Below are 23,724 nucleotides of genomic sequence, written 5' to 3' on the forward strand. Positions count from 1 at the left end.
GATATACCACAGAAATGTTAATCATAAGAAAGCTGGGATGACTATATTTACATCAAACAAAATAGATGCCTGATTAGATCCTGGACTTGAAAAAAGACATTAGTACGACAATTGAAAAACTTCAAATGAGGTCTATAGATGAGTTAAAAGTTTTGTAACAATATCAATTTCCTGGCTTAATAATTGTACTGTGGTTATGTATGATATTAACATCTGGAAAAACTGAGTCAAAGTTATATAGGAATTTGTAAATTTTGCAAGTTTTACATAAGTCTGTAATTATTACAAACTGAGAGTTAAAAATATTTTAAAAATTAAAAATCTCAGCTCTTTGAAAAACACTAATAACAAAATAAAAAGGCTGAGAGAATATTCACAATATGTCTATTTGACAAAAATATGCTATATATTTGACTTATATAAATAGACTTTTACCTATAATATATAGTAATAATAATACATAATATGCATAGAAAGCCATACTACTGAGCAACAAAATGAATAAACCACCAATAATATGGAATAACACAGGTGAATCTTGAAAATAAACTGTAGTGGGCACCTGAGTGGCTCAGTTAGTTAAGTGTCAGACTCTTGGTTTTGGCTCAGGTCATGATCTCACAGTTTTGTGAGTTCAGGCTCCGTGTCGGGCTCTGCACTGGCAGCATGGAGCTTGCTTGGGATTCTCTGTCTCTCCTCTCTCTGCCCCTCCCTGACTCATACTGTCTCTGTCTCTCTCAAAATAAATATATAAGCTTAAAAAAAAAAAAAAAAAAAAGAAAACAAGCTGTAGTATATCCATGCAATAAAAAGCTTTTCAACATTAAAAAGGAATGATGTAGTGATACATGATACATAACTGATAAATCTCAAGATAATTATGCTGAATGAAGGAAGCCTGACACACACGCAAGCATACTAAATGAACCTATTTATATAAAATGCTAAAAATAAACCAAAAAAACAAATCTAATTTAGAGTAAAAAGGTGATCAGTGTTTGCCTTGGACTAAGGTGCTAACTTACTGGGAAATGGTACATGCAAACATGTGGGGTTGGTAAAAATGTTCTATATCTGGATTGTAGAGATGGTTACACGGTATAGAATGTAAATTATACCACAACAAAAGTGATTTAAAACTTCTTAAAATGAAGGCTAAAAAAGTCTTTGATTAAATAATATACATCTTTAGGTATTTTTAATTATAGGTTTTTTCTTTTTGATGAGTATCTTTTATATTACCATGACTATTTTCATAGCATTTTAGTACAGTAGATAGATTATAAGATTTAGCTTATATACTTTAAGAATCTGAACTTTGAAAAAAAATAATTAAAAATAATTTTTTTTTTTAATTTTTTAAAAAATCTGAACTTTAGGGGCACCTAGATGGTTCAGTCAGTTATGTTTCCAACTTCGGCTCAGGTCATGATCTCGTGCCCTGCGTCGGGCTCTGTGCTGACAGCTCAGAGCCTGGAGCCTGCTTCAGATCGTGTGTCTCCCTCAGCTCTGCCCATCCCCTGCTCACACTCTGTTTCTCTCACTCTCTCAAAAATAAATAAACATTTAAAAAAAACTTAAAAAAAAAAAAAGGAATCTGAACTATGAAAACATGAAAATTTGTGATTCAAAGAAACAGAACTCAAATGGAACAAAAGATCTGAATTAGTCACCTCAACTATTTTTCCTCTAGTCTACCACACCACGTGCCAGGGAGCAATGCTTTTTCTTTAGTATCTGAAAGGGACAGTAAAAATTTTAAACAATGAAAGTCTCCTCTTAGTGTATGTTCCAACATTTTCCTTCCAGCATCAAGTGTATAATGAATAGGAAAAAAGGAGTGAGGCCAGGATTAGCCTTACGGCTGAAAAGCATCCCTAGTGAAAAGAGAATTAGTAAGTTTAAAACTATGCCAGGGTCGCCTGGGTGGCTCAGTCGGTTGAGCGGCCGACTTCGGCTCAGGTCATGATCTCGCGGTCCGTGAGTTCGAGTCCCGCGTCGGGCTCTGTGCTGGCAGCTCAGAGCCTGGAGCCTGTTTCGGATTCTGTGTCTCCCTCTCTCTGTCCCTCCCCCATTCATGCTCTGTCTCTCTCTGTCTCAAAAATAAATAAACGTTAAAAAAAAAAAAATTAAAAAAAAAAAAAAAAAACTATGCCAAAATATTCCTACACTGGCATTTCTGTAAAAGTGTAAGAGTAGTAAGGCAATCTTATCTATAATCTAATCAATATCATGTGTACATCAATGTGTACCTAGGTTAAGTTTATGCTAAACATCTACATATTCATTAAATCATTTATAAATATTTAGCAGAGATTATTTGTATTTTATAAAGAAACTGAGACTTAGATAAACTAGTTATTTATTTAAAGTCAAATACAGTTGAACCTTGAACAATGTGAGGGTTAGGAGCATTTACTCTCCATGCAGTCAAAAATCTGTGTAGAACTTTAACTCCCCCAAAACTTAACTAATAGCCGACTGTTGACCAAAAGCCTTATCAATAACATAAGCAGTCAACTGACATATACTTTTAATGTTATATGTATGAATATACTGTATTGTTACAATAAAGTAGGCCAGAGAATAGAAAATGCTACTAAGAAAATCCTAAGGAAGAGAAAATACATTTACAATACTGTTCTGTATTTATTGAAAAAAACCCCTGTATAAGTGGACCCGTGCATCAAACTCAGGTTATTCAAGGGTCAACTATAGAAAAAAGTGGGAAACTGGGATTGAACCTAAGTCTATCTGACTCCAGTGCTCGGGCTCTTTACTGTTTTGCCATTTTATCCCCAATTATGCTTGCTATATAAGCTATATATACTGCCTTCCATATTTGTACAGATCAAAGAACACTATTATAATGGTTCTCCTTATAGCTGAGCTAGTAGGTCTTAGGAATAGTAACTAAGAACATAGTTTCAAGCACAAGTAAAGCATTAGATTCTACAGAACATCATTCCTATAAAATATAGCTATCCAATATTAAAAAGAATTCTGGAAACTGAGGGCTATTGGTCCCAAATAATTTTCCCTAATTTCATTCCCTAACCAGTCCAAAAGTTCCACAAAGTTACTACACATCACCAAAAGGAGAAACTCCCTCTACTGGTAAGAGGACTATCGGAAAAAGCAGTGTCTCTTTCTCCATTCTGTTTTCTCTTTTTTAGTTTTATATTTTTCTCTGTATAATTCTTTTGAATCTTAAAGTTTCATACATTTCATTGACTTCCTTCCCTAGGAATTTTGCTAACATGGATTTCATTTGCTCAAAATCATTTGTTAGCTTTTTGAAATGTATAGTAATAAAGTAATGATAGAGTTATTATTATACTAGATTGACTAAAATTATCTACTTTAATAACAGACAAAAAGAAAATATTCACTAACTGATCATCTTGTTTAAGAATATATACAATATTTATATTCAAGCAAAATATAAATTTGAGCATGTTGATTATATTTGTGGAGGGAGTAAAGCAATTTTCACCTTACCTGAAATCACATGCTGTAGTAAATTCTGCTCCTCCACCCAATGCCCGACCTTGAACCAGTGCAACGCTTATTAAAGGGAGTCTGTTTATTGAAGGAAAAAGGAAAAATGGATGTTAATATTTTTCATTTCAATATTAATTTACAAATATTATTTTTGAAAAACTTGAACTACAGTAGAAACAAATTATTGAACTATGTAACACACCTCAAAGGATAGTGGAACCTTGAGCCTGTATATCATGACGAATAAAGCAGTCTAATTCTTAAGATATAATAATTCATACTAAATGCTATGTAAGTTTATCATACTACCTCCCTGAATCATTATATAGTTTAAGCTATTAACTATATTTTATACATATTACAAATATATAATATGTAATATAAATAAAATTTATAAAGTATAATATATACTATACATGATATATATACTTTATATTTTTTGTACATTACTGTATTTTGTAACTATATATCATGACTTCCTTCCAAATGAATTTTTTAAATATAATATACAGTTTCTACAACTTCTCAGCAGCTGGCAATCAGGAGTAATTCAATGGGACCTTATCTTACTGCATTTGTATTGATGTCAAGTTTTAGATGGCAAAATTTAAGGCTATATCCAAAGGGAGGAAATGTGGTAGAGAAGACTGAGCTCCAAAACTGTATTATAAAGATTCTTATCAAAAGTCTTTTTATTACTCACTGAAATGATTAATATCTAATTCTATGGAAAGGAATGGGTCTGTGGTAAAAAGAAATCTCTTCACCTTTTCTCTTTGCAAAGAACCACTCCTGGAGGAATATATATTAAAACATAAATCTAAAATGCCTTGAAAGAAAAAAAAAAATTAAAATAAATAAATAAATAAAATGCCTTGAAAGTATGGAATATTCTGTAGGTTCTAACCAAAACGCAAACCTGCAGGCCTAAAGTAATGGGAAATTTATTAACAGATTATGCTTCTAAATACAAAGGATTAAAAACACTTTTAAGATTTCTCTAAGAAAAATTCAAATAATAGCGAAGGGAAGGTGAAGTGGTACAAAAACTATGAAAAGACAGTATTTTAGAATAATATTTTGATTCCATTATTCTTTCTAGGCTCTCACATATGAAGAGCACCAAATACAGACTGATGCCCAACTAGTAAATATGCTAAATAACATGAATTTCTTTATTTTTTATAATTTTTAAATTATTTACATTTGGAATACAGAAGTAGAAAGCTAATTAGCCAAAACGTCATAGTTTGTAACCCCAAATGCATAGTGATAAGCCAAGAAGAATTTTCTCCCTTTTCTTCTTCATCTAGATGCAAAGTGAATCCATTTTCCTCAGAAATCAGTAAAAGCCATCACCAATCCATAGGGTTTTTCCTCTCTCTTCTGGATATACACCACTTCACCATACGTTCTACTAATTTTGAATATGAGGTAATCTTTATGTGTCATCTCCTGAACAGTGTCCTTATTCTGCTCCAATACCAGTATTTAACTTTCCCATGGCTATGCCTAAATATAGCTAGTAATATAAGCTCTTCAGGAAAAGTGCTATGTCTTAAATTCTTTTTATCTCTCCCTTCTCTTATCTTTTAGTTAACTGTGCATACTTCACCAACATTTAATTAAATGGCTCTCCTTGATGGCACAAATAAATAGTTCATCATTAAAATAAATATAATTTAAAAATCAAGTTTTTTAAGTGGTGCAAAACAGAACAAATAAGAGCTATTTTTGTTGTTGTTGTTTTTTTTAGAAATCATATCTTAAGAAAGATACGTTACCTCATAAATCTTGTTAAGGTGTTCTGCATGAACATACATAAGGTCATTCCATCCTTTAAATAAGAATAAGCATAAACACATTATAATGTAAATGTATTATATATGAAATACTTAGAAAGCAACAAAGCCAAAAATACACCCAACTTTTTTTTTTATGAGGTTTTCATTTAAAATTCTTTGATGCTGTTAGAAATGCAAATGATGTAGTATTTGATTTTGTTGACCTTCTAGGGCTCCTTGAGCTCTGCATGAGATATTAGCAAAGACTTGGACATGAGAGTCATATTACATACCCCAGAAGAGTGTGAAGTTCTACTCAAGGTAATTTGGGGGAAAGAAGTATAAGATACACCACCTGTTATCCCAAATTCTGATCTCCTAAGAATATATAAAAAACAAATTTCTTAAAAGTACAGTTGACCCTTGAACAACACAGGTTTGAATGGCATGGGTCCACTTACATGTGGATTTTTTATAGTCCAGTACTATAAATATGTATTCTCTTATGATTTTTTTTTTTACCCTAGAGAGAGACAGCATGCCCAAGCAGGTTGAGTGGAAGGGGCAAAGGGAGAGAGAGACAGAATCTCAAGCACAATCCACACTCAATTCAAGCAAGCTCCACACTCAGCACGGAGCCCAACACAGGGCTCAATCTCACAACCCTAGGATCGTGACCTGAGTCAAAAGCTTGAGTCAGATGCTCAACCAATTGAGCCACCACCCAGGTGCCCCACTATGATTTTCCTAATAATGCTTTTTTTCTGTAACTTACTTTATTGTAAGAATACAGTATATAATAACTATGACATAGAAAGCGTGTTAATCTACTGTTTGTTATCGGTAAAGCTTCCCACTCAACAATAAGCTATTAGGAAGTTAAGTTATTGGGCGCCTGGGTGGCGCAGTCGGTTAAGCGTCCGACTTCAGCCAGGTCACGATCTCGCGGTCCGTGAGTTGGAGCCCCGCGTCAGGCTCTGGGCTGATGGCTCGGAGCCTGGAGCCTGCTTCCAGTTCTGTGTCTCCCTCTCTCTCTGCCCCTCCCCCGTTCATGCTCTGTCTCTCTGTGTCTCAAAAATAAATAAACGTTAAAATAAAAAATAAAAAAAAAAATTAAAAATAAATAAATAAAAATAAAACATCATTACCTATATACAGCCCAAACCTATAATTAAATGGCAATGATTAAATTTTTCCTTTTCCTTCCCCCCCACCACACCTTTTTTTTTTTTAACCTAGGAGATATGGGTGGAAGTTCCTAGGTTCCTTGAAAGACAATGGAAGATGATTAGGATTCCTTTCCTATCAGCGCAGTTCAAAAGCAAATGTTTTAATCATTACCATTTGTTGAAGCCTACTACGTGCCAAAGCACTGCTGGGTACTTTATATATGTACCTCATATAAAATTCCTCATCATGAGATGCTAAGGGTCTTCCACTTAAAAGAATTCAAATTCCTGCTGGTTTTAATGGGCTTTAGTGATTGCTAATCTTCTTGCCCTTCCTTTTCTTCCCCTCCATTACTTTACAATATTGCAACCTAATCTATAAGAAGAAAACTAAAACCTCTGACCCTTGGAAGCCTCTTAATATTATCCTGATCATTATGATGATAGCTATCATAATAACCATATGTAAAACATCAATATCTCAGTGATAAATATCTGACACGCATGTGGAATCTAGTGCACAATTCATAGAATACTTGCCTCTGGAGTCCCTAGTGCTTTCACAGCATTCAAATCAGATCCTGAGGAGAAAGTATTTTTTGCCCCATGGACAATGAGACCTTTCCCCTCTGTCCAATTTTCCAATTCAATCACTTTTTCCAGAAGTTGTAGAATCATAACTCCTGCCACAGAGAAGAAGACGAATCAAAGTACATAAGATACCAGAAAAACAGAAATAATTTAAAGCCATCAGGCATCAAACATGACTCTTAGATCCTACATTTGATAAATATTTACTAAATATCTATCAAATGCCTATTGTGTTGGTACCATGGGGTATACACAAAAAAGGTATACATGACAGCCACTGCTTTCAAAGTTTACAATGTTAGTAATCTTTTTCTTTCTCTGTCTGAATTAAGAAATCACACAAATACATAGCTAGGTAGAAAATGAGAATATATCATACATGTCCTAGGAATAAGAAAATTAAATAAATAAGGGTATGGTGGGAAGAAAAAATTATTCCTTAGGTAAAAATCAGATATAGTCCTGGGGCGACTGGGTGGCTCAGTCGGTTGAGCCTCCGACTTCGGCTCAGGTCAGGTCACGATCTCACGGTCTGTGAGTTCAAGCCCCGCGTTGGGCTCTGTGCTGACAGCTCGGAGCCTGGAGCCTGCTTCAGATTCTGTGTCTCCCTCTCTCTCTGGCCCTCCCCCATTCATGCTCTGTCTCTCTGTCTCAAAAATAAATAAACATTAAAAAAAAAATTTTTTTAAATCAAATATAGTCCTGACTTCACAATAGTACGTGTTGTCTTAGGCAACAAGCTCAACAAGCATTATTAAAATCAACAAGCTCATAACAAGAGTTATGCCTATATTCCTAACTCAAATATAGTTCTGCTCCAGAAGACTGAGATCTTACAATCTATTGGGTATATGGTATACAAAACAAAGTATAATATTCCTACTCTACTCACATGAGAACTATTATAATAGATGTTAGTTCAGGAAAGGGATAGTACATAGCATCTTGTTCCACAGCTGACAGACTATGCTCTGAGTAGCCCAAGGCATACTCTGAAAGTACTTCATAGGCTGCCAATAAGATGCCTACCAACCATCAATTTATAGATTACATTTTTACCTTGATATCATTCCAAAATTCTACTGGAGTTTCTTTATAATGAACAAATTTTAAATGGGAATAGGAAGGACTATAACTCTTATCTGTGGTGGTCTTCCAAGTTCATAAAGTTCATAATGCTGTCAACATGATTAAGTTTACTCTTTGTAAGAAAATATTTTAGAAGACAATATAAAGATCAAAACAGAAGGTTAAAACTGGCAAAGACTCTGTATCACAAGGTTCCAAAACTTACTATACAGGCCCCATTAAACTATGTATACTATTCTGGAACATAAACCCCAGGATATCAAGAACTATTATTTTCTTTGCCATTTTCTGAAGTAACCAGTAATGAAGTAGTTCCACAATAAATTTTAATGTTGTTGATTCACAAGTAGATTCCACATGTATAGAAAGTTAGAATCCTTTCCAACTGCTAATTATGACCTAACTAAAATAGTAGCCCTTCCCAAGGATGTTCTAGGTGTTTTATAAATATAGTTCTTGCTCTCAAAATTTATACAGTCCAGTAGCATTTTACAAAAAAATAAAAATAAAAATAAATAAAAAACACAGTCATTTAGCACAAGAATAAATCTATATAGATAAATATGGACCTTCAATCATCCCTAATATTTAAGCTTCTAAAAAAATGGCCTTAAGTATGAGACATCTATACCAGTAGTTAATCTTGAACTCATCTTTTTTACTCTGGTAAACTAAGCATTAAGTGTTAGAAGAAAGCTTAAAGAGTAGCTGGTTGGGTAATTTTCAAACCAGAGCCTTGAGGTTTGAAAATTGTGTGGTGTGGGGCTCACTCAACTTCTCCCAGACCAAGTCAACCAAACACCATTACCCAAGTCAAAGCATCTCTGCTTGTATTCATTTTAAACATCAGCCATCAAATTAGTATTTGTTTCCATTTGAATAAAAATCTTTACTAATATAAATTATTTGTACTTATTCAGTAGTAAATTAGACTATTAATCTAATTTTCTAGAGCAGTCTTTTCTAATTTTACTTTTCCTAGGTTAATATTAAAATTAGCTTTTATTCTCTGAACCAATTGAGGGTATGGAGTTGCATGGTCCAATAAAGTAGCCACCATCCATATCTAGCTACTGAGCACTTGAAATGTGGCTAGTCTAAACTGAGATGTGCATTTATGTGTAAAGTACACACCACATTCAAAAAGTTGGTATAAAAAAAGGGAAAACAACATATAAATAATTTTTCATATGAGTCACATGTTGAACTATTAATATACTGGGATATAAAGTACTTTATTAAAACTAATTTCACCTGTTTCCTTTTACTTTTTAAAAATATGGTACAAGAAAATTTAAATTTACATATGTGGTTCACATCTGTGTATACTTCTACTGGATAGCACTGAGAGAGAGAGAGAGAGAGAGAGAGAGAGAGAGAGAGACATCTCTGAATTATGATAAGAGAAAAGAAAAGTTATCTTGTGTTTTAAAGACCCACCATGACTAACTTACAAAGTTTACAGTCTACTAAATTAGGTCTCAAGGTATGAAAATTTATAGAGGTATTTTTAAGCTCAGTATTTCAAATACTACAGAATATAATTTACCCTCCATGACGGGCATAACAGACAAATTGCCGAAGTCACCTTGACTGGGTAGTCAGCAAGGTTATTTATTAGCTCTTAACAACCCACAAGGAACACAAGGTACATCACTGACAGACAAAAATTTCCAAAATCATCTTGAAACAGGGAGAAATGCTAGAGTCAGCAGTGTTACTCAGCTCTTGCATAACATCACAATAGCATAGTTCAAATTTGAGCTTTGGCACAAAGTTACAAATTACCACGTCCTGGACTTTCAGGTCCCTTAAACAGGAAATTCTTACATGCCCAAGAATGCTGCTTGGCAAACAGAAGGTACTTACCAGTATCTAAGAGTTAGGAAATGATGCAATACATTGCCAAGTGCAAGATTAATTTCCAAGTTTCCTTTTTATCAACATCTGTATTCATGGATTTTTTAAAAAGATTAAAATATTCACAATTAATAAAAAATGTTCCTGGTTCAAGTGATGGTTAGGGTTTTCAGTGTGAGTGTATGTGTTCCAAGAGTACCACAACATTCAAGAATTGTCACTAGAGATAAAAATATGTGATAGCAGCTTAGATTTAGTGTCATTCTTTAGCAAAAGAAAGATCTCTATACCTGAGAAGGCATTCATTTTACTTGGATTGTTCAGGGTAAGAATGCCAATACCACTATCTTCCTTCTGAAGGTCAATGGATCCACCAGGAAACTGCTCAAGTTTTTTTTTTACTTCTTCTTCATGGAAGCCATGGGATGTATTATAAAGTGACAATCCCGTTTGATGTAGTAATTTTGTCCTCACAGATAAAGATGATGTCTTCAAAAGACTTCTTGCCATTTCTGGAAAACAGAAAGAAGTACGCAGTGGTCCAGATGAACACTTTTCCAATATTGTATGTTAATAGGTTTTAGTGATAGACCTTTCTGTTTAATTGGGAGTACTTTCCCACTCGTAAAAGCACTCCGAGGAGATGGTCGGTATGGAAATCCTTCTGTTTTGTCTCCTCAAACCAAATAATTCACAAAGTATATCATTTCAGTATATCACGGAGAGATGATGATATAATTACAGTGCACTGACTGGGATCCAATACACTAGGAAGATTTAGAAAAATGTTGCTGTTCTGTGTTTAGCACCATCTCCTGCTTCCTGGTAAGTCTTTCTCATGATAGTAGTTCTTCCTCCAACTCTTTGACTTTTGCAAAATCTAAGAATAAATTGTCCAGTGTCTCCTTGGAAACAGTCTCTATGCAGAAATGCTACAAGGGCAATCCCATTCTCTCACAGAAGTTTCATTCTTAGCATTATCCTTACCTTATGCAAAGCTTTCATAGGAAAAACTGAGGAAAATGGGGAAAGAAATAGGAATATGTGCATGGTTTCTTTGCTCCTCAGCATTCTGTCACTCTTCTCACTTTATATATACATCCTGGGCAATCTCACCTTAGCCCATAGGTTTTTTTGCCCTATGTAAGCATTTTTGTTGACCTAAAACATACATTCAGAACAGTAAACAAGTCATAGGATACAGCTCAAATCATAAGTTTCATAAGGTAAAAACACTTAAGTCAATAATACCCAGACCAAGAAACAGAACATGAAACTCAGGTCTGTTGTGTCCTCTCTCAGTCCAACTCCAAACAAAGATAACAACTATCCTGACTTCTAATACCCTAAATTCATTTTTCTATTTTTGAATTTTATATATATTCAATAGTATATATTATTTTGTGCCTTTTCAACTATGTTTGTGACATCCATTATTATTATATGTATTTACAGTCTAAACAGTCCATTACTCTTTGTATTTTATATGAATACACCTCAATCTATCTATTCTAATGTATGCATTCTGTTGGCTATATCTAAAAATGGAATTATTTGGTTGGGCTGCAGCTGACTTATACTGATTGTTAAACACTGCAATAAAATTATTGGGCAAATAGCCTGGGTAGCTCAGTCAGTTAAGCTTCCAACTTCGGCTCAGGTCATGATCTTGATCAGGTACATGATCTCACAGCTTGTAGGTTCGAGCCTCGTATCAGGCTCTGTGCTGACAGCTCAGAGCCTGGAGACTGCTTCCAATTCTGTGTCTCCCTCTCTCTCTCTGTCCCTCTCCCCTTCACGCTCTATCTCCTTCTCTCAAAAGTAAATAAACATTAAAAAAAAAATTTTTTTAAAGAAAAGAACACCGCAATCCAGGTATAAGTCTAGAGGCCAGTGGTACTTGTAGAAAAACCAAATTCCGGGTCACCTGGGTGGCTCAGTCGGTTAAGTGTCCAACTTTGGCTTAAGTCATGATCTTGTGGCTCATGAGTTCAAGACTGGCATCAGGCTGAGTGCTGACAGCTCAGAGACTGGAGCCTGCTTCTGATTCTGTGTCTCCCTCTTTCTCTGCCCCTCCCCCACTCATGCTCTCTCTCTGCCTCAGAAATAAACATTAAAAAAAAAAAAAAAAGCCAAAATAACTTCCTAAGGCATGTGAAGGAAAATGATCAGAAAAAGAAGGAAGCCAAAGGGAAAGGTACTTGGGTTCAACTCAAGGGCTAGCCTGCTCCACTCAGAGAAGCACATTTGGTGAGAACCAGTGAAAAGAAGCCTGAGCTGCTGGAACATATTCTCTATGAATTTAGGGCATGGTAAGTATAAAAGAAAAGAAAGAAAAAAAAAATCTCAAGAATGCAAAAGAAAAAAAGTTGTGAGGCGTTCTTTGCTTTCCTAAAGACAAGTTTCGACAAGATTAGCAATTAAGATATCTTAAACCAAGATAGTATTCTTTTCCAGATTTAAAGTAGATAAAAAATAAAAAAAGGGTTAGGGGCACATAAAGCATGTAACTCTGAATCTCAGGGTCATGAGTTCAAGCCCCACAAAGAGCATGGAGCCTACTCTAAAAAAAAAAAAAAAAAAAAAAGAAAAAAAAAGGCCAGAGTGGGGGCGGGGGTGGGCAGTAGTTGAATAGTTTCGTTGCAATGAGGGCCATTAAGGAAACCACACTCATGTGAAGGTTTTTTGTTTGTTTGTTTGTTTTTTTTTTTTTTTTTTTTCCATGTGAAGGTTTTAATGGCCAAGAAGTTCATAGATTGGTGGGGGTGGGGAGGGTACCTGGCTGGCTTAGTCAGAACAGCATGCAACTCTTGACCTCCAAGTTTCAGGGTCATGAGTTCAAGCCCTATTGTTGGGTGTAGAGATTACTTAAATAAAAACCTAAGTTAGGACACCTGGGTAACTTAGTTAAGCATCCAATTCTTGATTTCGGCTCAGGTCATGGTCTCAGTTCATGGGATCGAGCCCCACGTCAGGCACTGCACAGACAGCATCGGCCTGCTTGAGGTTCTCACTCTCTCCCTCTTTCTCTGCCCCTCCCCTGAACATGCACAGAACTCTCTTTCTCTCTCAAAATAAATAAATGAACTTAAAAAAAAAAAATTAAAAATTAAAACAAAAAGAAATTCATAGACTGGAATCCTAATGTATAAACACCTACATATGATAAAAGCATTTGGTAAAGTATAATTAGTAATGATTAAATGGGTATTTACTGAGTTACTAATGACCTCCCCTTTGTAACTGTTTCAAAGAGAAAAAAAGTAACTTTACCTGAAAGGGCGGGCCTACGCCGGCCGACTCCATCTTGTTCTGTGTTCTCCACCTTGAATGACTATGTCCCCGACATGACCCCTTTTCCGGGAAAATCACAGACACCTCAGACCGCGCCTCCTCCCCTTGAGTAACCTCCCGCTCACCCATTCAAACTTCCTGATCAAAACACGCCCAGTAACCCTTCCCCAGCCAATCGGCCGAGGCCACGACCCTTCCCCAGCCAATCGGCTGAGGCCACAGCCATTACCTCACCAACTGCCCCTAGACCCCTATAAAACCTTTGTGCTTTTGAAACTCGCTCTCTCTCCCTGGTATCTCACCGCTGCGTCGGTGCAGGTAGGGGATTGAGCTCGAGCTAGCTCGAATAATGGTTCTTTTGCTTTTGCATCGGACTCGGCTCCCTAGTGGTCTTTGGGGATCACGAATTCTGGGCATAACATTACCCTCAAAAATTTTTTAGTTTTATCAAAGAAACAAAATATGCACATAAAAAGCAAAAATAATTCAACTATCTAATTGAAAACAGAACAAAGTCCCTCTTTTCATTAAGCTCTATTAGAGATTTACATCAAACTTAAAATATAGTCTTAACTTCATAAAAGAGTTTTTCTTCTTCACCAGTAAACTTTTAGTATGAAATATAAGGATTTTCTATAGGCAAAAATAGATCAAAAAATATTAAATATAAAATATTATGATATTTTATTTCACTTCATTCTAAGTTTTAAAATTCTAAGCAGAAGCACAGCAGAAATCAGGCAATATCCTAATTTTGCTGGGGAGTAACCAAAAGAAAATATAAACCAGCTTTTCTTTGCAGTGTCTTATGGCCGAAATATTGACAGGGGAGCCACCTTTAAAATACTCTCATTTTACATATTTTCAGAGTATCATTTCTTCAGAAGATTATGTTATTACTAAACTGTTAGCATAAAAATTGTATAGTTCCTCTTCTCTCCGCAAAACAAATCTAGAAAAAAACAAAACAGGGCCCACGTTTCCTTTTCACAATTAAAGTTTACCTTTTGTCAAATTTTGAAAACAACACAAAAGTTCTCAAAGTTCTCACTCTCTACTTTTGTTCCAAATACATATACATTTTTTAATGAATTGTCAATTTATAAAAACCTTTAAAACTTGAGACATTATTTCATGTAACTCCATAGATAGAAACACAAGCCTTTTGAATGGACAAGAACATATTTTATATATAGGCTATCTGATTAAATCAAATATTTATGAGATGGTTATGAAATTGTGCAGCAATTTTGTTCATGTTATTTCCATAAAAGATTATTTTTGTTTCATGATTTGAAATTCAAGTTGTATTATAGTTGGTAAGAGTAAAAATAAATGAAAACATTAAAAATGAAGAAAGCTATTGCCTGAGTCACCTAACACATTAGGTCTCAGAACATGGGTTTTTTTTTCTTAACCTAGGTAATGGGTACGTAGGTATCCATCTTCTGTTGTTGTTCTTTAAACTCTTTTTATGTATTTTTCACTATATGCATGTATGCTACATTTCTCAATAAACTTTTTTAACTGAAGGATATCATTCCAAACTTTGGGGCTGTCTCTGGTTTTACCAGTAATTTCTCCCAATCTTCTAAACTGCCAATTTCAAAACTAGTTTCTTAAATACTCTAGTTCTTTACATAGAAGATACTACACAAGGAACACAAGTATTGCATGAGCGACCACATAGGTGTACCTGGTCTCTGGCCGGTTTGGCAATTAATAAAGAGTCCTTATTAAAGATAGTGATATTTCTTAAAAATCAATGTATAACCAGAAACTACATAATAAAGAGTTAGAAATGCAGCTCCTGCCTCCAGTAAATAAAAAAATTCTTATGGGCAGGACTGCATATTATTCATAGCCTTTAGCACACAGAGGCTATATATTTAATATTTGTGGAACTAAATGACCCCTAATGTGGTTATTACTGTGAAGGGATGACAGTACCTAACCATCATTTTCTAAACTAAATATAAGATCTCTGTCTGCAAAATAGAAAAAGTTTATTTCACTGTTGGTTTTCTAGGAAATGCCAAGTCCAGGATATGTAGTTACAAATGCACAAAGGTATGATTTTCTTTTCATGTTTACAAAATGGGTTTGCATACAACACAATTTCTATTGTTTCATTAAAAATATTAACACTTTTTAATAAGTGAAGTTAAGTAATGAATAGTAAGACATTACCTATCAATAGTATGGGCAGTTGGTAATACGTATCTTACAAGGAGCTGGTTAGTAACAGTCTTCGTTCTTTAACTATGTAACAAGATTTCTCTCACAAGAAGAATCTTAAGGCGGGCTTGGCCTGTTACATTCTCTTTCTCAGGATGAGAGGCAATTTACACAGTGATACTGAAGTGAATACTTAGTAACTATTTGTGGCAAACTTAAATGGGGAACCTGAGATTTGACCTATTTTGCCTCACCTTCCCTCTTCACCTTCCAAAGGAGAATATTGGTTTTCAGTGTTCTATAGCTCTGTGTACTAGGCAACCAAAGTGAAACTATCCGCCCTGGGACTGCTATTTTGGATTTGCTTAGTTCTTTCTATTCTCCCTTCTTTTGCACACACAAGCACCCTGCGCCCTCTCTCTTGAGCACGCTCACGCTCTCGCGCGCTCTCTCTCTCTCTCTCTCTCTCTCTAAGAGGTTTATGTGATAAAAGGAACCTGGGATTTTGCCTTTATCTTGTCCCATTTGAAGAAGATCAAATACAGTAGGGCTCAGGGTTCCTTGGGCCTGCCTCCAGTCTAGGGAAAATAAGCTCATAAGATCACTTGTCAGGTCAGTTCACAAAACTGAAAGGCCTACATAAGACAGTCAGAGTCAAATACAATATATCCAGTTTGCTCTATGCATGCTTTGCTCCTGGGGATGTCAGATACAGAACAGAAACCCAATGGCAAATTCAACTGAGGCAAAGGTCCTGATCTTTTCCATATTTACCATGACTTCAGCATTTAAAAAAGTGCCCCCCAAAACTTGATAAGGACTTCAATGGCTATTTTCAAAAACTAAATTTGCCTGTATTTTCCACAATATTCTGTTTAGGGAAAAGAACAAAGAGTTAAACTAGAAAATAAGGAATAAGGCTTACAAAACCATTAGCATTTTTAATTATTCTTGTGGGATAATAAAATCAATAAACAATATATCATCTTCTCTCTTGTAAGGAGCCTGTTCTATCCTCATCTATTACCTCTCCAATATCTAACAACACAAAGGCAATTGACATAGATGCCATGAGATCTATTACCTCCTTACTTTAAATCATTACAAAATTAAACATACATATGACTAACATTTTTTCTCTCCTTCCCCATTCCTATCCTTCTTCCACTCCTAACTCTCCCTTATTTTCTCTCCTCTCTTCATATTTCCTTGTCTGTGCCACAGAAGAGTAACACAAAAACTCGAGGGCACTGCTTAAGCCTACTAGGTTTGCTGACCTCAAGTTTAGAAATCATATTCTAGAAATTTGGTAATAGCCTATTATGTATACATCATCCCAATTCTAAATTCTAAGACCAAATTAGACAAGAGTTCAGTGCTAAGGAGATGATAAATTATCAGCCACTATGAAAATACTATAGTGTCTGAAAGTATATGTGTACGAACAAGGGTTGAGATTCAGGTTCTGTGTAAGGATGCAGTTAAACAGTCAGCATTTTGGATCTGTTCCAGAATCATAAGGCAATGGAAAAGTTCTGAGGAATTTACGATTTTATAAACTTTATTCATGACAAAACGTATGTTTAAAACTTGTTGTAAAGGATATTTTGCTGTCCTGCCAGAGTTAGACCAGTGGAATGAGCTCACAACCAAGCCGCTGGAAAAGGCAAAGAGAAGAAAGGTCCTGACGTCCAAGATCAAATGTGTTACTCTCTCCAACTGTTTTTTAAAGTTCTGCAAAGGATCAAATAGTTCCCCTCCCTGCACAGGAAATAAGCTAGCTTTTCTCTTAAAAGCCATCTGTAACCCGTTTTACCATCTGCTGCATTTATTGAATACAGAAAATTAACACAAATGCATACTTAATAAGAAAACAATTAGCCCGAGGGAGGTGGTAAACAACAAAAAAGTCAGAAAGATTCTATTTAAGACTGTCCAAACATGACTTGTTTTTCAAGTTTTGGTTTCACTTGAGACTGTCATTATATACCTTTTGAGCTTTATCACATGCCACCATACACACACCTCTTCATACAGCCAAAATGAACTTTTAGTTTCTCAAATCCTTCAGGTTTTTCTCTTTGTTCCTCACGTCTATATATGTGATCCCTCACCTGTTACACTTTTCACTTCCGCAGAGTAACTCCTAGTCATCTCCTTTAATACTTAGGCTACATAAAATACTGTTTGCTTGCACAGCATTTATATTCTTTTTTCACTTCCGCAGAGTAACTCCTAGTCATCGCCTTTAATACTTAGGCTACATAAAATACTGTTTGCTTGCACAGCATTTATATTCTTTTTTCACTTCCGCAGAGTAACTCCTAGTCATCTCCTTTAATACTTAGGCTACATAAAATACTGTTTGCTTGCACAGCATTTATATTCTTTTTTCCCCCCACGTAATTACTCGTTTAACCGACGTTGCCACGGGATTTTGGAAAGCAAGGCCTTTGCAACGCTTAGAATGGTTTTGACAAATAATGTAAGACAATAATAATTTGGCAAACAAGTATTAAGAATCCATAATGCCTTAGGAGGCTTAAGAATCTGTCCACAAAAGAACTATCCACTTTCTTATTCCCGTCACTCACCCTGTTTCAACTCCATTCTTACAAGCTGGTTTCTCTTCCTGAAATGCAACTATTAACTGCTTCTCTTTCAGATCCGGCAAGGGGAGATCAAGAAAGGATCAGCTGTTTTCTTGCTATGCTCCTCCCTCTCCCAGTAGACGTCACAATTACATCTTCCCCCAAAGCTTATTTCCTCCAATAGAGTGCAAAGTTTCACAAAAGGGGTCCTCTGTTATTCTTGCCCAGGCCGTTTATCTCTATATCTCTAGCACCTAGAGCCAACAGTTGGTAAACAGGAGGTTCTCAGAGTTGGAAAAGAAAGGGAGCTGGCGGGGTCGATACACTTTTTTTCTCAAGGTCCCATACTGGTTACTTAAGTTACTTAAGTTACTTAAGTAACCAGTGGTTTTAATCCCCTACATTTGTGACCCTTGTGTGTGGTGTAGCATTAAAAGGATTCTCGAGGCTCAAAAGTATTTTAGAATTAAAGAACCCTTACCAAAAATGATTTGGACATTTTTCTGTTGTTATTGAAAAGTCGGCTGGACGAAACAAATAATGTCTTAATTAAGCAAAATAATTTAATACACAGGACAAATCCAGAAGTCCTAGGGAACATCACCCACCCTGTCTATGCCTGAAAAGTATTTAGAATTTAAACTAGTGCGTTGAAATCATGTCTCCCCGTTCTTTTGAAAACGCTAATGTAGGCTGTTTTGCCACAACCCTTAGTAAAGTTTTACTCTTTTCCCAAGTGCCCTCCTTCACCTCGCAAAGTCCGTCAGCGGCGCTCGGCACTGCGTCCCCACGCCCAGCAGAGGGCAGTGGACCTCCGCAATGGCGTCACTAGGCACGCGCCAGTGAGCCCGGGCGGGTCCCCGCTTGTAATTCGTACGGAGAAGCGTTAAAGCCCATGACTCAGCGACAAGCTAGAGTCCCGTCCTAGATGACACTTAAAGGGCAGCCCCTACAGCCACGCAGTGCAGTACGCCTCGAAGCAGGCAACCTCCTTTTCCGCTCCCCCACGACCCTCTTCCGCTTCCCGCCCCCTTTTATCCGCTCCCCCGCGACCCTTTCCCTCTTGCCGGAACCTCCCCTTGGTTCCGCCTCAGCCCTCCCGTTACCGCCGTCCTACCTCTTCTCGTTTTCTTTAGATTCTTCCGCATCCCTTCTCTCACCGTCCTACCTCTTCTCGTTTTCTTTAGATTCTTCCGCATCCCTTCTCTCTCACGCGCGCCTTTTTCCTTTCTCCTGCGGGAGAATCCCGGAAATCCCGCCCCGCCAGGAAGCGCCCCATTTTCCCGGCGTGGTGGCGGGCTTGAGTGGGCCCTCTCTTAGGTCCTGAGCGAGCCGGAGGTTAATGGGCCTGCTACGCGCTTTCGGTTCCGAGACACAGCGTTAAGAGTTAGTGCAGCCGAGGGGCGCCCGGTGGCTCAGTCGGTTAAGCGACCGACTTCAGCTCGGGTCATGATCTCGTCCTCTGTGAGTTCGAGTCCCGTGTCGGGCTTTGTGCTGACCGCTCAGAGCCTGGAGCCTGTTTCAGATTCTGTCACCCTCTTCCTCTGCTCCTCCCCTGCTCACGTTCTGTCTTTGAAAAATAATAAACCTTGAAAATATTAAAAAAAAAAAAGTTGGTGCAGCCCACAAACTCCACTCCACGTTTTCAGTCTCCCCGTAGGCATGCATGGGAAGAGTAGAAGAGAAAGAAAGCCGGTTTAGGGAATTTGGAAAGAAGGGGAGAGAGAGGATGGTACCAAAAGGTGTTACTTCTTAAACATCTTTTATGGGTTATTGAGCGGGGAAAACGTTTCTGGTTTTTTTTTATAATGAATACTCAACATATGCCCTGCTCGTGACATGGCCTTCATAAAGCTCAACAAATTTAGCATTCTGTGCTATTACCTGTCATATGGCCCAGACAGGATGTTCTTTGGAAGACACCTTAAAAGGAAAGTCATTTTTCACCCGGATGGGGATCATTTTGTCAAACAGGAGGAACTGAAGGTAGATCTTAGTAAAATAAGGGAACAGTCTGGTGAACGGAACAGAATGTACCAAGAAGCCGAGAAGATAAGCAAGTTTTAAGGTATGGAGATGTGGAGGTAGGGAAGAAGTGGGAACCCAGGTTTGGACTGATGGGAAGAAGTCCAAATACTGAAAGTATTTAACTCCAGTTTAATATGAAATGAGCAACTTAAGCCATTGCACTTTGTCGAACAGGAGATTTGCTTGATTAAATGGTGATTAGGAAGAAATAGTTTGTAGAGTGGGGATAATTAGATATTAGATATAGGTGCTAATGAAATGCCCAGAGTCTAAGAGACCCCCAAAAACGTACCACCAGAGTCCAGAGTCAAAGCTAAGCAGCAAGGGTCATTTATTGCAGGTTCGAACCTGGACCTCTGCGCCCCCGTTGCCGGTGACGCCAAGAGGCCCTGAGAGAGGTTTTTACACCCCTTTTATAGACAGGTACAAACAAGTCATGGGGAAATCAGGAATTTTCCACAGTTACAGAGCTGCGATTGGTTGGTGTTTAAAGTTGGACACTTAACAGTGTTCGATTGGTTCCTGCCTTTAGGTCAGACCACCACCAGGGGTACGGGTATCACAATGATTGATCAGGAATACACGGATGTGCCAGGCAACAATGATTGATCAGGAATACATGGGTGCGCCAAGCAATTGTACAGAAGCGGAACAAGCTGGTTAAGCTTGGTTAGGTTTCAGTTTCCCGTAACTTAAGCTTTTAAGTTTTAATTTTCTCAGGCCTCTCACTGTTTATGCCATAAATGTGCATGTGGGTATGTGGTACTGCCCAAGTTCTGTATATGGATGCATGGTACTGCAGCCTTCCAAGGCTGGCAGCTGTGGCTAAGAGGTTTGGCCTCTGGACATTTCTGTATAGATTCACTGATGGTATCTTTCTTAAGTTAAAACAAATGTGCTTTGAGGGATGATACTATCTCATGCCTTATCTTTTTGCCAACCATTTAGTCACTTGCCATTTCTCAGAATTTACCAACAAGTTGAGATAAGAATGATTTAAAGTTTTTAAACCTTGGGAATTTGGAGGAGGGAAAAAAAGGTTGGCAACTAGTGAAGATTCAAGGAAGATGGCATAAAAAGATGGCATCTATGCACTTTCAGTACCAATGACTAATATGCTAACAAGTAAAACAGCCTTTCTGTTTTCTGACTGTGATTAGGTAGTGCTTTTTTACCCACAGCTACAGGAGTGTAATAGAAGAAAATGGGAATTTGCAGCCAGGTGTCCAGTGTTGTTTGGTAGTGTAATTGAGCCAATAGGAGTTTGCTCTTTGGTGAGTCAGAAACTGCACCAGGTTGAGTTGTGACACAAAGAAAGCTTTTATTTGCAGGGAATCAAGAGATCGTGGGGAATGGCTTCCAAAGCTGTATCTCCCCAAGACAGAGTGAACGGATTCCTTTTGTTTAGGGTTAAAATGAATATTTAGATAGGGAAGCCTAAGGTCAAACTTGTGCCTTAAGGAAAGGAGGCTTGCATTACAAGGATCCTTTTATGTTATGTAAATGAAGTTAAGACTCTTCCTTGGGTGGAGATTTTAGTATTATAATGAGGTAAAGGCGATTGTGGGTCATTCCAGAGAGATCATCTCACGGTCCTTCTGAGGCGGCTGAGTCAGATTTAGCTTAAATGGTCTGGGTGGTCTGGGCCAGTGGGAGGTCAGGGCAGTCGCCATCACCTGGGGGTGGTTTCATGCTTCATTTGCCTGAGTAAAGAGGAAAGCTGCAAAGAAGAGCTTAGGGGAAAATATAAAACAAAGGTTAGTGAGTACAATCAGGTGAGCAGTAAAGGCCAAGTCTTGGGGTGTAGCTGGTGACAGTAATAGGTACATACCCGTATGTGTACATTTGTGATTGGCCCTGATAAATTGGAATCTACTTTGAGGCTAAACTACAAAAAAAGAAGTTATTTCAGTGTCCTGACAGGACAGGAAGGTGGGAGCTGGGAGAGCTGAGACCAAAATATCTGTACTTGCTTCCCATATCCTATAAAAAAGGGAAAGTTTTCTACCTCAAGGTTTAGTCTTCCTCATTTTTTTTTTTATTTTCCAGTAGTATTCTGATTGCTCATCAGTATGTATAGCATTTCAGTGTACTTGCATGCACAACTTAGTGTAAACATACATTTCACTACAACAATGGTTTTACCAAACCACTAACAAAAATGTAGTGTCCTGTAATATTAGCATGTCAGTACCTAGTTATTTTTCTAACTGCTGGCTCAACCAACAAATATTGGATGATAATTTATTTAGTCATCTGTTTTCATAAAATACATATCCAGTTATTCTTCCCCTCCACTTGACTGTTAAACTGTTTTCTTCCCTTTGCCCCATATCATGTTTTACAATCAATACTTTTAGTACAGATAATTACCCACTATCTAAAAACACCTTTACCATGGTGTCTGGGTGGCCCAGTGGGTTAAGCCTCTGACTCTTCATTTAGGCTCAAGTCATAATCTCAAGGTTCATGAGTTTGAGCCCTGTGTTGGGCTCAGAACAGAGCCTGCTTGGAATTCTCTCTCTCCCTCTCTCTCTGTCCCTCCCCTGCTCATGCTTTCTGTCTCAAAATAAAGCTTTTAAATAACAACAACAAAAAAAATAGAGCTTTATCATGAAACCTTTCATAAGCCAAAATGACAATACCATTAATTTGTGAAAAAAGTTTTAGCATCCCCAGACCCCAAAAATAACCTCTTTTATAGCCTTTTCTGATACCTAGAACACATCTTGTTAATAGATGCACAAAATAAATTGAAATTAAGCACCTAGATTTTTGTTCCCTCTCTCTCTCCCCTCTATCTGCCTAGAAAGCTAAAGCTTCTGTGTTTTGTCTTTTCAGGTCTTTGGTTACTTAGGAAAGTTAAAACTTCTCAGTGTTAAAGGAGCTAAGTTTTGCTAACAACTATATAACTTTCTGTAGAATCCCTTATTGCCACCATCGTTAAAAATATAAATATTAAATTTATAATGATCTGTAATCCTATTTAGGCATGTGCTTTAAAACTTTGAGTTTTTTAACAAACTTCCTAAGATTAAATGGTAAATAGAGTCTTTTTGACTAATTAGTCTTACTTGGTGTGTTAAGCACTATCAAGCCAATGATGATAAACCATTGGTTATATTGTATAGGTAAATGCTATAACTATTCAAGAAAATATATAAAATTCCTGAAGTTTTAATATGTCCTAACATAAGGTCATCACTTGATATTCTGATTATTGAAGTCTTATGTATCACAGAACCATATTTCTGTCAGCTGCATTATAATGAACTCTTCATATCAGTCTTTAGCCATGTCCATTTCTGAGGTTCTTTTGTCATTTATAGTTATTGCCCTGATGCTCCTGCCCAGTGAGTTTTGTCTTCAAGGAGACTCATGTAAATGACTTTTTTTTTTTTTTTAGTATAGGTATTTGATATGTTTAACATAATAAAACTGAACTGGGTTAAATTTCCTGAACTAATAGGACAGCTACATGCAAACTGAACAAAAATTACTAACATAAGACTAAATGAATTGAGAAAGATGATTATAGTTTTTATGACTCTTGTTTGAAACATTGCTGTTTCTCTAATGTATTCTCTTCCAGAATAAGGAAGTTTTCTCTTATGATACCTGTGACGTATAGAAATA

At 36.8% G+C, this 23,724-nt stretch overlaps 1 protein-coding gene across 6 annotated transcripts in view; it reads right to left on the reverse strand.

The window, feature by feature from the left end:
* Positions 1 to 19,442, reverse strand: part of ECHDC1 (ethylmalonyl-CoA decarboxylase 1) — a 46,913-nt gene extending 27,471 nt beyond the window's left edge. The window contains exons 1-5 of one of the 6 annotated variants that reach the window (XM_042939777.1): positions 19,229 to 19,442; positions 10,288 to 10,509; positions 6,998 to 7,140; positions 5,289 to 5,341; positions 3,502 to 3,582 (exon numbers count right to left, since the gene is read on the reverse strand). In XM_042939777.1, coding sequence (XP_042795711.1) covers positions 3,502 to 3,582; positions 5,289 to 5,341; positions 6,998 to 7,140; positions 10,288 to 10,509; positions 19,229 to 19,259 — 530 coding nt within the window. In that variant the 5' untranslated portion in view covers positions 19,260 to 19,442. Of the gene's footprint in view, positions 1 to 3,501; positions 3,583 to 5,288; positions 5,342 to 6,997; positions 7,141 to 10,287; positions 10,510 to 10,984; positions 11,263 to 13,270; positions 13,296 to 18,063; positions 18,274 to 18,810; positions 19,103 to 19,177 lie in introns of those variants that run through there. The other 5 variants (XM_042939776.1, XM_042939779.1, XM_042939778.1 and 2 more) reach the window with 5 other exon arrangements.
* Positions 19,443 to 23,724: the final 4,282 nt, after the last annotated feature.

This window comes from Panthera leo, chromosome B2, assembly GCF_018350215.1.
Source record: "Panthera leo isolate Ple1 chromosome B2, P.leo_Ple1_pat1.1, whole genome shotgun sequence".
In the NCBI taxonomy this organism is placed as follows: domain Eukaryota; kingdom Metazoa; phylum Chordata; class Mammalia; order Carnivora; family Felidae; genus Panthera; species Panthera leo.